Source organism: Dendrobates tinctorius, unplaced genomic scaffold, assembly GCF_039654945.1.
Source record: "Dendrobates tinctorius isolate UK_male_01 unplaced genomic scaffold, ASM3965494v1 ptg000102l, whole genome shotgun sequence".
In the NCBI taxonomy this organism is placed as follows: Eukaryota; Metazoa; Chordata; class Amphibia; order Anura; family Dendrobatidae; genus Dendrobates; species Dendrobates tinctorius.
In genome coordinates, this window is record NW_027361770.1 from 14,409,712 (window position 1) to 14,422,649 (window position 12,938).

General features: G+C 43.4%; 1 protein-coding gene across 9 annotated transcripts in view; it reads left to right on the forward strand.

The window, feature by feature from the left end:
* The window catches only part of EPB41L4B (erythrocyte membrane protein band 4.1 like 4B), a 1,031,490-nt gene that overhangs the window by 372,138 nt on the left and 646,414 nt on the right, over positions 1 to 12,938 (forward strand). For all 9 annotated transcript variants that reach the window (XM_073587745.1, XM_073587749.1, XM_073587750.1 and 6 more), the window contains one exon: positions 2,546 to 2,613. In XM_073587745.1, coding sequence (XP_073443846.1) covers positions 2,546 to 2,613 — 68 coding nt within the window. The remainder of the gene's footprint in view (positions 1 to 2,545; positions 2,614 to 12,938) is intronic.

Here is a 12,938-nt window from a genome sequence, read left to right on the forward strand (position 1 = left end):
GTCTTCTGGCTCCACACTGTCGTGGTAATCCTGAGACAAAGCACCACTAGAGAGGGGACATTTACCCCCTCCCTCCTTCTTTGCCACACAGAATTGAAGCATGAGACGAGAGCTGGCAATCTAGCTGACACTCTTAGAAACATATTTACAAATGGGCATAAAGAAGTAGGAAATTAAAATTCGGGACATCCTTTTGAAGCCCAAGTGCCAACAAGGATATGTTTTGTACGTAGACAAGAGTTATAATTTGGACAGGTAATTGAGAGATACAGGGTGGGCCATGTATATGGATACACCTAAATAAAATGGGAAAGATTGGTGATATCAACTTCCTGTTTATGACACATTAGTATATGGAAGGGGGAAAACTTTCCAAGATGGGTGGTGACCATGGCGGCCATTTTGAAGTTGGCCATTTTGGATCCAACTTTATTTTTTTTCAATGGGAAGGAGGGTCATGTGAAACATCAAACTTATTGAGAATTTCACAATAAAAACAATGTTGTGATTGGTTTAAACATAATTTTATTCTTTCACTAGTTATTTACAAGTTTCTCTTTGTTTACATCCATTGACATGTCGCAGAGGTTAACACGTGAGGAGTGGATAGAAATTGTGTTGATGTCTGATGAACGCAGTACCCGGGTCATTGCAGATTTCAATGCAAGACACCCTATGCAAGAAAACTGTCACCATTCCCATTTTATTTAGGTGTATCCATATAGATGGCCCACCCAAAAAAGTTTGCCTCATCACTGAACATAATGTTCTGTGTAAACTGGGGATCATGTTCCAATTTTTGTTTTCCCCATTCTGCAAATTCGTCATGCCGATCTGGGTCACCAACCATTCCCATTTTATTTAGGTGTATCCATAAAAATGGCCCACCCTGTATAATAGACAGGAGAACTCTTGGACAATTAGTTAAGACATGAAAAGGCTTTTTTAGTTTTGAGAGGATTGAAGCGAATATCTCACACCCTGTAGAAATGGCTATTGTTCTTCACAGGTGCATATTCCTTTCATCTAAACATCTTTGTCGGATGCCGGGCACAGGTTGAAAAATATAAATATTAGGGCTTGTATAAATCTGATAGTGATTAGACATACATTTTCAGTTTCAGGGGTAATAGAGGAAGAATATTCATATTTTTTCAAATTTTAACCAATGCGTATAAGCCAAAAATCAATAGCAGGCAGACCGCTGACAACAGCCATGTCATGTTTGCTCTCTGGGGAAAGGTAAAATGCAAATGAAAAATATGGCGACAATCTCGAAATTCTGTGATCATCAGAAGTGAAGTTATCGCACTTTCATAAAATCCTGAAGGGCTGAGGACTGCCCACAACCCAGCCCATGTGAGGTCATCACTGGAAGGGGTTTGTGGGTGTAACTTGGTACTGATTAAAGGTCAAGCTGAATTGTGATCTTGGTTCCTGTATGTTCAAACAAAGTGCTCTTCTTTGCTAGGCCGAATCATATCCGTGATCAGTGTAGTAAGTTTCTTTTGTTTTATCTATTATATTTATGTGACTGTATATTCTGTATTGTTTTGTCCCCTGTTTAAAATCTTTTATATGTTTTTTCTAAACACTGGCTCGTTTTGGATTAAATATGAAACTTAATATTTCTGCTCCTTTTGTTCTGCATATCACACCCTCAAAGCCATACTGGATTAAAAAAAATGACTGGTGGTGGCATCTAATAATCTTTCTTGGGCTATTGTGGAGTTCACAGTGACCGTATCAGAGAAATATACACAAATTCCATATACTCACTGTTAGTTTCCATTAACTGACCTATTCGTGGAAACAGCTAACAAACAAAAATTCAAAAAACACATACTATAAGGATACAGCCTTCCCAAAACCTGTACGATATCAAATGCACTAGCAGGATGCAGCAGACCCCCACTGGTAAAGGCAAGGGCAGCACAGGTGCAAACTACTGACAAAAGCAGCCACCTAACAAATTATAGAGGGGTTGTCTGCTAAGTAGAAAAATTGCACACAAACAGGGCTTGAGTAGAACGACAGTCACACAGGTACGAGTAATGCAAAGTGTCTGGCTAACAGCCTATTGATAACGCCCATAGTATTAACAGGCGGGCTGTCCAGCACTTTATATATGCTCCCAACAGAGACAAATGCCCCTGTACAGTGGCAAAAGCCTGCGGTCTCCTCCACTGATCATGGGTCAGTCGTGTAAATGTCCAAACAATAGGGGTCAGCAGAGAGCTTTTCCACACAAAGATCACAGCGGGTGGTTCTGTTTGACAACCCCCCGCCAACACCCCCGAAGGAGTGCTTGACAGTGATCGATATTTTTTGAGCAGCATTTGGAAGAAGTTTACCCCTCTGATCCTGCACAGTCCAAACAGCTGTATCTCCATAGAATTTAGATATTGATGTTTGTTAATATTACAGCAGGTTAACAGCTGCCCTCATCCTGGATATTTTAGATGAGGCTCAAAAAATATTGCTATTTGTGAACGAGGTTTGCGATTACTAACTAAAAATTAACACACTTGTATTTCTCTTCAAGCAACAATACCTTCCAAATATCCAGCAGAGTCAGCAACATTGGCACCCTCACACCTCCCCAAATATCAGGTTGGTTATTTTTTATATATATATATTTTAAAGTGAACCTGTCAGTAGTTTCCTGCTGCCAAATCACTGTTGTCATACATCTGACCCAAGCTACGTTTTTGCAGTTGTGCATGTTCTACTCTGAAGCACTGCTGCACTTAAGAGAAGATATACTTTGAAAATCCATTTGGGGATCATATCGAAGTCTGTGGTGGGATTCCCATGGCTTCCTCACACCCCAGTTGACTGACTGATCTTTCCCTATGTTTGAATAGGACGAGACCCATCAGTCTTGGGGAGCAGGGCAAGTGACTAGGTGCTTTGACTAGTCATCCTAGACTTATAGTCCCTGAAAGACTTTTCAAGGTGTGTTTTATCTTAAACGCTGCAGATTTTCAGACTGAAACCTATACGGCTGAAATAATGCCTGAACCACGATCAGCATGAATCGGACAGGTTCCTTTTTTTAAATATTGAATATGCATAACTAATGTCTTAGGAAAAATGGACCATTGTTTCTTTTTCTTGCTTTCTTTTCTAGCTTTGCTTCCTTTGTTATAAATTAAGTGTCTTGTTTGTGCATGCCGTTTAATATGAATGAGTTATACTGTTTAAACTGAGCATAAACTGCATTTTTTCCTAAGATTATTTATGCAGCTGTAGAAAAGTTTGCTTATGAATAGATGTCATAGAAAAACATTGAAATTGAAAACCTTTTCACCATATACATACTTTTTCTTTTTAATTAACATTTACAAACCTAAAGCAAATCTACAACAGAAAACACAGCTAGAGTATGTGGTCATGGTATCTTGAAAAGAGCCTCATAAAATGAGCATAGTGCAATATAATAACAGTGCTGTGTTCAAGTTCCATCACTTTTAACCACTGCAGGGTTCGGAAACTTAAGCGGAAAAAAGAAGTAACACGCTCATTCTTTGGAAGGCTTTCAATGGAAAGTCGCCCGCTCTCTATACTTGGCAGTATATCGTGAAAGCATGACTGAAGGCAAAGCCACTTCAAGAAAACGACTGCCGTTTTCCTGAAGCAGCTTCAGCTTGGCAAACTCGGAAGCTGCTTCAGCTTTTAAATGACTCCTTGGCCACATACCGTTACATTCAAAATACCAAAACTACTAAATGTCTTTAAATCAACAAAGTTTGATATGTAGTCTTTTATACTGAGTGAAGACAATGAGGGTTGTTATTTTCTAGTTTGGTTTTCTGTCCAAAAACTCCATTCCGCTGCAGTTGTAACGTATGTTTGGAAATCATAGAATTAAAAGGGTTGTCAAGGACTAACCTATTGATGACCTCTCGGTAGGTGCTATTTCCTTTGACGGCTGGGTGTAAACACTGTTCAGAGTCTGTACAGCGCTGCTCGATGCATTGTTGAATGGCCTCTCTCCGTAACTCCACCTTACTCTCTGTTCCCTTTGACAGAATAGGACACTAAACATTGTACAGAGCCACATTGTTCTAGCTCTGTGCATTGTCATATACTGTGTGTATCCTAGTCTTGGAAATCCATTTAAGGGGAAAGAATTGTTAAGTAAAATGGACAAAAGTTCGTCTGTAAATTGCACTTAAAAATGTGTTTACATGCTGTGATCCCAATTTGTGTTTTAGGAACTTTATAAGCCTCACTAGATCATTTTAAGTGTCTTAGTCAGTGGACATGGCTAAGTAGGGTATTGAAATGTGCCAGACTTATTACAGGCAGCATTATATTGGCGTAAAACCTATTAAGTTAATCAAGAAAAAGAAAATTGCCTAAAGAACGGCGTTCATAGGAGATCTGTAATGACAAGCACAGGGGTTTTCTGCAGACCCGCAGCTGTCATGTCAGTCAAATGCGTCCTGAGATCATGTGAATCAGTTGCCAGTGGGCGAGGTTTGTGACTCGTTCCAGGAAGCGTGAGTTGACAGCGTCATTTAACATTAACAGCCGGTGAGCGGATCGCAATTCCACCCGCGGCAGTTAGGGGCACGTGACAGCTGATCAAATCCATGTCAGAGCCCGCATCAAATGCCGGGACACAAGCTATGCCGTACCTATACGTCATAGGTCATGAAGGGGTTAAACTTTTCCTAAATACCTTTCTTTATCAAAAAGGTATCTTTACCTACTGCAGTCTGTCAGGATTTTAAACTTGCCAGGACATGCAGCAGGACGGACTATGTGAAGCACAGCCCAGTCACCCTAAAACTGTCAGGCTGACAGAGATGGATATTCATGATCAGTAAGCTAAAGAAAGGCGTTTATCTTCTCCAGCTCCTCTGTGTCATGTCAGGTTGACTGATCAGAGGAATGTGCGGTCACGATAGGACGCTGCTCTGACATGACCTCTGTCATGTGCTTCAGGTAAGCAATTTAATTCCTACTGCATGTGTTCTCAGATCTAAGAGGGTTTGTGATTGATGATAGCTGCTATCTTGAGATCCTGACAGTGCAGTAGATAAAGCATACATGTGAAGAATATTGGAGATATAATTTCATGTCAATCATTTGTATCCGATATGGCATGGGATTATAAAACCCCCTTGAGTATGCAGCTGTATGAGAAAGCTGGCACATAGCTCTGCAGGGAGGCCAGGCCTCAAAGGCTATGTTTAACAGATCTCACACCATGACCAGCTCAGAGCAGGACAAAGGCTTTCTTTCAATATCTTACTCTATACTCAATTTCTTGATTCCTGCTTAAGCTCTAGACACTTTCTAGAACAGGGGTGGGCAAATAATTTTCCCAAGGGGCCGCATGAGAAACTGGCACTGCTGTGGAGCGACAAACCAATTGGCTGAACTTAAAGGGGCGGTCCGAAACCTAAGGTGAATTTCATATTAAATGTATATCTATTCAGTGTAATAATCTAATCTCGTTTTCTAGTATACTTCAAAGAAAAATTCCCTCATGTCCCCTCTATATGCAATTGAGCCGACATTAGGGGCAGAAGCTGCAATCACTGACGCAGCCTCTGCGCCCTCCCTGAAATTAGGCGCCATCAGTGATGTCTGTTTTGGAGGCTCGGCTAGTCCCTGCTCACCTGATATGTCGGTTGTAAACTGTGACGAATGCTCAGTATGAGTTTTCTATGCTATATTCCTTTGAATGCACAGTGACTGTGCGTTTCCTTGCTGACTCTAAAGAGAAGTGTTGACCCGGCAGGGACCAGTCCAGTTTCTGAAACAGATGACTCTTTATTTCATGGTGGGGAAAGCAGCTGTGGCAGTAATCGCAGCCTCTGCCCCCTAATGACGTCCTGTGTAAGTATCTAAGTATCCCAAAATCCACTGGGGTTCTCAAAAAAAAAAAATGTGATTGGAAATAAATAAAATAAAGAGGGAAAGGTAGAATTTTTTTATTTGAAATATATTAGAAAAGTGATTAGATTATTGAATTAAATTTAGTATGAAATTCACCTTCGGTTTCGGATCACCCTTTAATTCTGCATAATATTAATTTCATCACTTTATAAAAAGCAGTTGCTTATGTGACTAAGTTTACATGAGCATATAAAAAAATTATTTTCATCCAGAAAAAAACGATTTTCCATCTGTATTGTCAACCATATAGCCTCCATTTTTATACATCAGAAGTGAATAAAATTTACAAAATACAGTGTCCATTGTTAGTAATGAAAGTGCAGCACGGTGGCTCAGTGGTTAGCACAGCAGAACTGGAGTCCTGGTTTCAAATCCCACCAAGAACAACATCTGTAAGGAGTTTGTATGTTCTCCTCGTTTTTGCTCCCACATTCCAAAGACATACTGATAGGGAATGTAGATTGTGAGCCCCATTGGGGACAGTGATGATAATGTGCGCAAACTGTAAAGCGCTGCGGAATATGTTGTCGCTGGTGTGCCGGTGTGCTGGACACTTCCGGGAGGGAGCTGATCCAGGAGCGCGCACACCGCTCCTCCATATAACGTAACGGGGCGCACTTATGCGGTGGCAGCAGCTGGATGCATGGCGGACCCCGCAATTGAAGTGCGCACACCGGAAGATGTAGAGTCTACCGTGGTACCCGAGGGGTGGGTGAGTGCCTTTGTAAGGCAAAAAATGTGTGGGTAATGACGCCCTTTATGTTATGTCTTCCCTAGGCAAAAAAGGCCACCTCCAAACAAAAGAACAAAGCATGTACTTTATGCAGGAAAAACCTCCCTAAAACCTACGACAAGCGACTGTCGCTCGTGTATTAGGAAAACAGTGGCCGAAGAATCGCCATCCCTACTCCAGAATATAAAAACTACTATCCGGGATGAGGTAAAAACAACAGTGAAGGAGCAGTTAAAGCAGCACACTGCTCTCAGCTCTGCCAAACCCACCCCAACCCCACCCCCTACAGATATTCAAACAGATGAGGCCTCAGAGGAAGAGCTGGGGGACTTAGCCCCCTCTGATGACTGAGACCTGGACTCCTCGGATGAGGAAGAAGGTCACCCTTATTTTCCATCCAAGGATATCGGAAAATTACTCAAGCTTGTCAGATCTACCATGGGGGTGGAAATGCCTAGGGAACCATGGACAGTACAGGATTCCATGTTTAATAATTTAGAAGGAAAGAAACAGAGTTTTTCCCTTCCACGATAATCTACTAAATTTAATAAAAAGGGAGTGGAAAAAGTCCAACAAAAAGATGTCCATACCACAAGCACTTAAACGTAAATACCTGTTTGATGAAGAGGTATGTGAAAAATGGGGAAAACGCTCATAGACTGGATGCTGCTATTGCCAGTACCTCCAGAGGGATAGCCCTCCCATTTGAAGACATGGGCACCTTAAAGGCCCCCCTTGACACAAAAGCTGATGCTTTTCTAAAGTCTGCCTAGGAGGCGTCAGCATGGTCATTTAAACCTGGGGTAGCCGCCACTTGCACAGCACGTGCTATGGTCAAGTGGTTAGAGGAACTCGGTGACCAGATAAAAAATAAATGCCCAAGGGAAAAGGCTGCTAGAAGCGATACCTTCCCTTTAGAAAGCGGCAGGATTCCTGGCAGATGACGCATTGGACTCCGTCCGAGGTGCCGCCTGTGCATGCGCCCTTTCAAACTCAGGTCGCAGAGCACTATGGTTAAAAAATTGGGCCGCAGATTACCAGTCTAAGGTCAAGCTCTGTGCAGTCCTATGTGAGGGACAGTACCACTTCGGAAAGGCGCTAGACAAAATTTTGGAGAAAGCATCAGATAAGAAAAAAAACGATTCCCACCACCCCCATTCTCTAGGCGCCGTTGGGGTGACGCCCACTTGTCCTTTCGTGGACCAGGGAATAGAGGGGGGCAGGGGCCGCTCGGATGACAGATCCATGTGGGGCAGACCCTGGAGAGACAGGAAGGAAAAGGGATTCCTCTTCGGCAAAACCACCCCGAAGTCCGACACCAAACACCAATGACGCCAGAATGGCGGTGGGGGGAAGGCTTTGTTTTTTTGTTCGCCAGTGGGCAGCATTACCCGCCTCAAAATGGGTACTCAATTTATTAGACGAAAGTCTGCGACTAAGCTTTCTCATCTCCCTGCCGCAGCGAAAAAAAAATGACTCGTGGCCAAAAAGAACCAGGCCACGTTAGAGAGGGAAGTTCAACTCCTGATTTAACAAATAGTGTTAGTAAGAGTACCACACCACCAAATAGTGAAGGGATTCTACAGCACCCTATTCCTCACGCCAAAGCTGGATGGTTCACTGAGAACGATATTCAACTTAAGAGCATTGAACCAATATATCCGGGTGGAGAGCTTCAGGATGGAAACTCTAAAATCGGCAGTAAGGTTACTCGACCCAGGCTGCTACATGGTGGTAAAAGATCTGACCGATGCTTTCTTCCATGTGCCCATATGGGGAGAACATCAGCAATACCTAAGGTTGGTAGTGGAGATTTCTCAGGTCCCCACTCACCTTCAATATCAGTGCCTTCCCTTCGGGGTGTCAGAGGCCCCCCTCGCATATACACAAATATCATCTCCGAGATAGCGTCCTTTGTGAGAAAAGAAAACATACTGATAGTACCCTATTTGGACGATTTCCTCGTCGTGGGGAACAACAAGTAAAATTGTGGAAAGGCAGTCACAAAAGTATTAGAGATATTAACCAGGTTAGGCTGGATGATAAACTTAAAAAAAAATCAAGGTTAGTTCCGGTCCAGACACAAGAATTCCACGGAATTCAATTAGATTCAAACAACAATGTGTCCTCCCAGAGAGGAAGATTCGGACCATCCATCAAAAAATGCAACAAATACAACCTGGTCAGGTCATATCAGTAAGAGGGGCGATTTCACTTCTAGGTACCTTAAAAGCGACAATCACAGTGGTCCAGTGGGCATAAAGCCACACAAGAGAATTACAGTGGCAGATCTTGGCCGAGCAGGGAAAAGATCCTTGCAACTTGAAGATAATCTTGTCGCCACAAGTTCAGGACTCGTTAAAATGGTGGTTAAGCACCAAAAACCTAAGCAGGGCAGTACCTTGGTCTGTTCAGAACCCTGTGGTGTTAACCACGGACGCAAGTCCGTTAGGTTTGGGAGCACACCTAGTGGACCTGATTCTACTGGGACATGGGAACCCTCAATGAGTACAGCATCCTCCAATTTAAAAGAACTGGCAGCAGTAAGGCAGGCACTTCAGGTAAAAGAAGAAATCCAAGGCAAACATGTTGCAATTTTATCCGACAACAGCACGGCCATTGCCTACATAAACCGACAATGAGGTACACGGTCAACATTTCTGATGGCAGAGGCCAAAAAATTATTCATGTGGGCAGAAAGCAATCTTTTGTCCCTGACGGGAACACATTTGAAAGGGACGGACAATCTTCTGGCCTAAGCCAGCATGTATTACACCAAGGGGAGTGGTCCCTAAATCTGGAGATATTTGGGAAAGACTTTGCTGTCTGGGGCACATCAGAAGTGGATCTGTTTGCTACAAGAAGGAATCTGAAAGTAAACAGGTTCTATTCTCTAAACCCAAGAGAACACCCAGAAGGGGTGGATGCACTGCTACACTGCTGGGAATTTCACCTAGCTTATGCATTTCCTCCGATTCAGTTAATCCCAATAGTCCTGAAAAACATTTGAGAAGACAAGGCATGAGTAATCCTTATCGCGCCCTTCTTGGGCATGGTTCACATAGCTCAGACGCATGTCTATCTCGGACCCATGGATCCTCCCGGATGTCCCGAATCTACTTCACCAGGGCCCAGTACTACATCCTCAAGTGCACAGACTCCATCTCACCGCTTGGAACTTGAGGGGACTCCTTTTAGCAAAGGGATTCTCAGGCCCCTTGGTGACCACCCTGCTTGCTAGCAGGATAAAGGTAACCTCAGTCAAGTACCAAAAAAATTTGTGAAAGGTTTCTGGAGTTCGCAGGCCGACAGTTATCCGAAACGAGCCAGGAAGTTCCAATAAAGGAGATCCTGGAATTCCACCAAAAAGGGCTAGAAAGAGGGTTGTCCACGAACACCCTAAAGGTGCAAGTGTCTGCCCTGGGTGCGTTGTTTGACCAAAAACTTGCCGATCACCCTTGGGTCTATAGGTTCATTCGAGCCTCCTTCACAACCAGACCCTCAAACTTACTGACTAAGGTAGCTCTCTGGGATCTAATTTTAGTATTAAATGCTCTAACATCTCCTCCTTTCGAGCCTATTACTTCCATTTCGGTAAAGGCATTAACGTTGGAAACCGTACTCCTGGTTGCCCTGACTTCAGCTCGGCGTGTCTGCGAGCTGCAAGCTATCTCTGTAAATCACCTTTCTGGATGACAGAGTAATCGTAAAAACTGACCCGGCCTTCCTCCCGAAGGTAAATTCCAAATTTCACAGGGACCAGGAAATAATTTTGGCCTCGTTTTGTGCCAACCCAAAATCCCAGGGAGAGCAAACCTTTCATTGCTTGGATGTCAGACTTTGCCTACTCCAATATATAGATGTCTCAAAATCATGGCGACAGTCATCAGCCCTTTTTGTCTCCTTCCAGGGAACAAACAGGTGAAAAAGGCCATTGCACGATGGCTTTATATGGCTATTTCACTGTTTTACTTTTCCTCAGGTCAGACTCCCCCACTGGGTAACGGCTCACGCTACAAGGACCATAGCCACATCCTGGGCCGAAAGTGCAAATGCATCTGTAGAGCAGATTTGCAAAGCAGCAGTATGGTCTTCACCATCCACTTTTTTCCGTCACTATAGGCTAGATCTAGGGCTCTCCAATCTTGCCTTTGGGAGAAAGGTGTTATCTGCTGTTGCTCCACCCTAGGAGTCTCTTCTATTTCTTCCTCTCATGTGCGGTGCTGTCATGGGGAAGTCAAAAAATAATTACTTACCGGTAATTTGATTTTCCAGAGCCATAACAGCACAGCATTGAATCCCGCCCTATCTATCTTAGTGATGGTTGTGTGACACAAATATATGTATATATGAGGAAAATATATAGAAATATATAATATATCAAAAGAAGGTGGATAAGAGTGACTTAATCAAATAAAAAATACATGTCAACTAATGAGGCGGTTACCTTGCATACTCTGAAACAAACTAAGGAGAGAGGTGCCGCCCCCGTCTTTTATCTCTGATACAGGTTTCCTGTTCCTGGGGGCGGATGCCATCTCTCATGTGTGGTGCTGTCATGGCTCTGGAAAATCAAATTACCGGTAAGTATCATTTTTCTATCACGGACAGCACTTGGACAAATATTAGTTGTGTGAACATAGCCTGATAATACTTATTACAATAAAGCTTATCGTAACACGTAATAGTTGCTCAAGCAATAAATTGGGAACATTGGAAAAATGTTTTTCCCCACCTCTATTCCACATGCAGAGATCCACATCACATATGGGGAAGGTGCTGACAGGCAGGAGGTGGGAATCCTTACTCCAGTCTATAAAGTGGAGTGATAAGCCACAGATTACAGGGGGAGCACTATGGGGGACTTAACTCTTACCTCTCCTGCACAAGACATACAACAGTACAAGCTGGGAGCAAAGAGGGAGGTAAGGGTTAACCCTCACATACAGAGGTGAGGAGGCAGCAGAGTACATGGTGGGGCAGAGCAGTTTGGGGAGCACATAGAATATCCCATCTGAAGACTGCATGTAGTGAAGGTGAGGGGGCATTTCACTGCTGGACCCCATATTCAGTAGGAATACTCAGCCCCAGTGTTTTATCTCCTATCAGCTGCCTGGAAGATCCAGGGAGATTTAGTTACTAATAAGCTGCTTTCCCTGAACATAAACTGCAGTCCCACAACTTTCATTCCACAGTTTGAAAGGAGGCAACGCAGGCGCTATGACCTACTCAGCAGAGCAGACACACAATGCTGCCTCCCAGGTGGTATCTGGGCTCCACTTAGAATCTACTTGCCTATTATCTGCAGCAGATGGGTGTTGTAGTCCCTGTTTCCCTCCTCCTGTCCTGACCGCTCTGCCTCCTGCACAGGTTTCACCATCTCTGCAAGCCAGGAACTAAGCAGCCCGGCATCCACCAATGATAAGATGGGGGCGGGGCTACAGTTGCAATGACAATTCTGAGAAAGATCAGTTCTTCTCCAGCTGTCTGGCTGTGTCAGCGGGCTGCACAGGAACAGTGAGGGGGACGGATGTGGTTCGTGGGCCACAGTTTGCCCTGGCCTGTTCTAGAACATTGCAAGAACATAATTTCATAGGAGTCACATGTCACATTTCAAGAGCCCCTGACATTTTAAAAACAGCAGAAACGCCCCACAAGTGACCCCATTTTAGAAAGTAGATCCCTCAAGGAAATCATCTAATATTTTGAACCCATAAGTGCCTCACAGAATTTTATAACATTGAGATATGGAAATATGACATTTTAGTGGTACAAATGTAATTTTTGTATTTGCTGCAAATTTGTCAGGTACACAAAGGTCAATAGGTGAAACTAGACCCCACAATTTATTGCACAATTTCTGCCTAATGCGATGATGCCCCATATGTTGTCATAAATTATGGTTAGGCCACACTTCAGAGCTGAGAGGGAAGGAGCGCTATTTTTGCTTTTTGCTAGAATAAGTTTATGGGTGACATTTGCAGAGCCCCGAAGGTGCCAGAGCAACAGAAAAAACCACAAAAGTGACCCTATTGTGGAAACTGCACCGCTCAATTCATCTACGGCTGCAGTGACTATTTTGTAACATTAGGTCAGGCTTTTTTTCTGGAGAATTTCAAATCTGCCAGTCTAGTACGCCCATACATTGTGTCCCCATACAGTGTACTTTAAAGTCCCCATATATTGTAGCACCCCCATACATTGTGCCCAGCTTGTGCATCTGACAATAAGACTTAAGTGCCTTCTCTCCATTACAATACTGACAAATATGTGGCTGCTTACTCTGGTG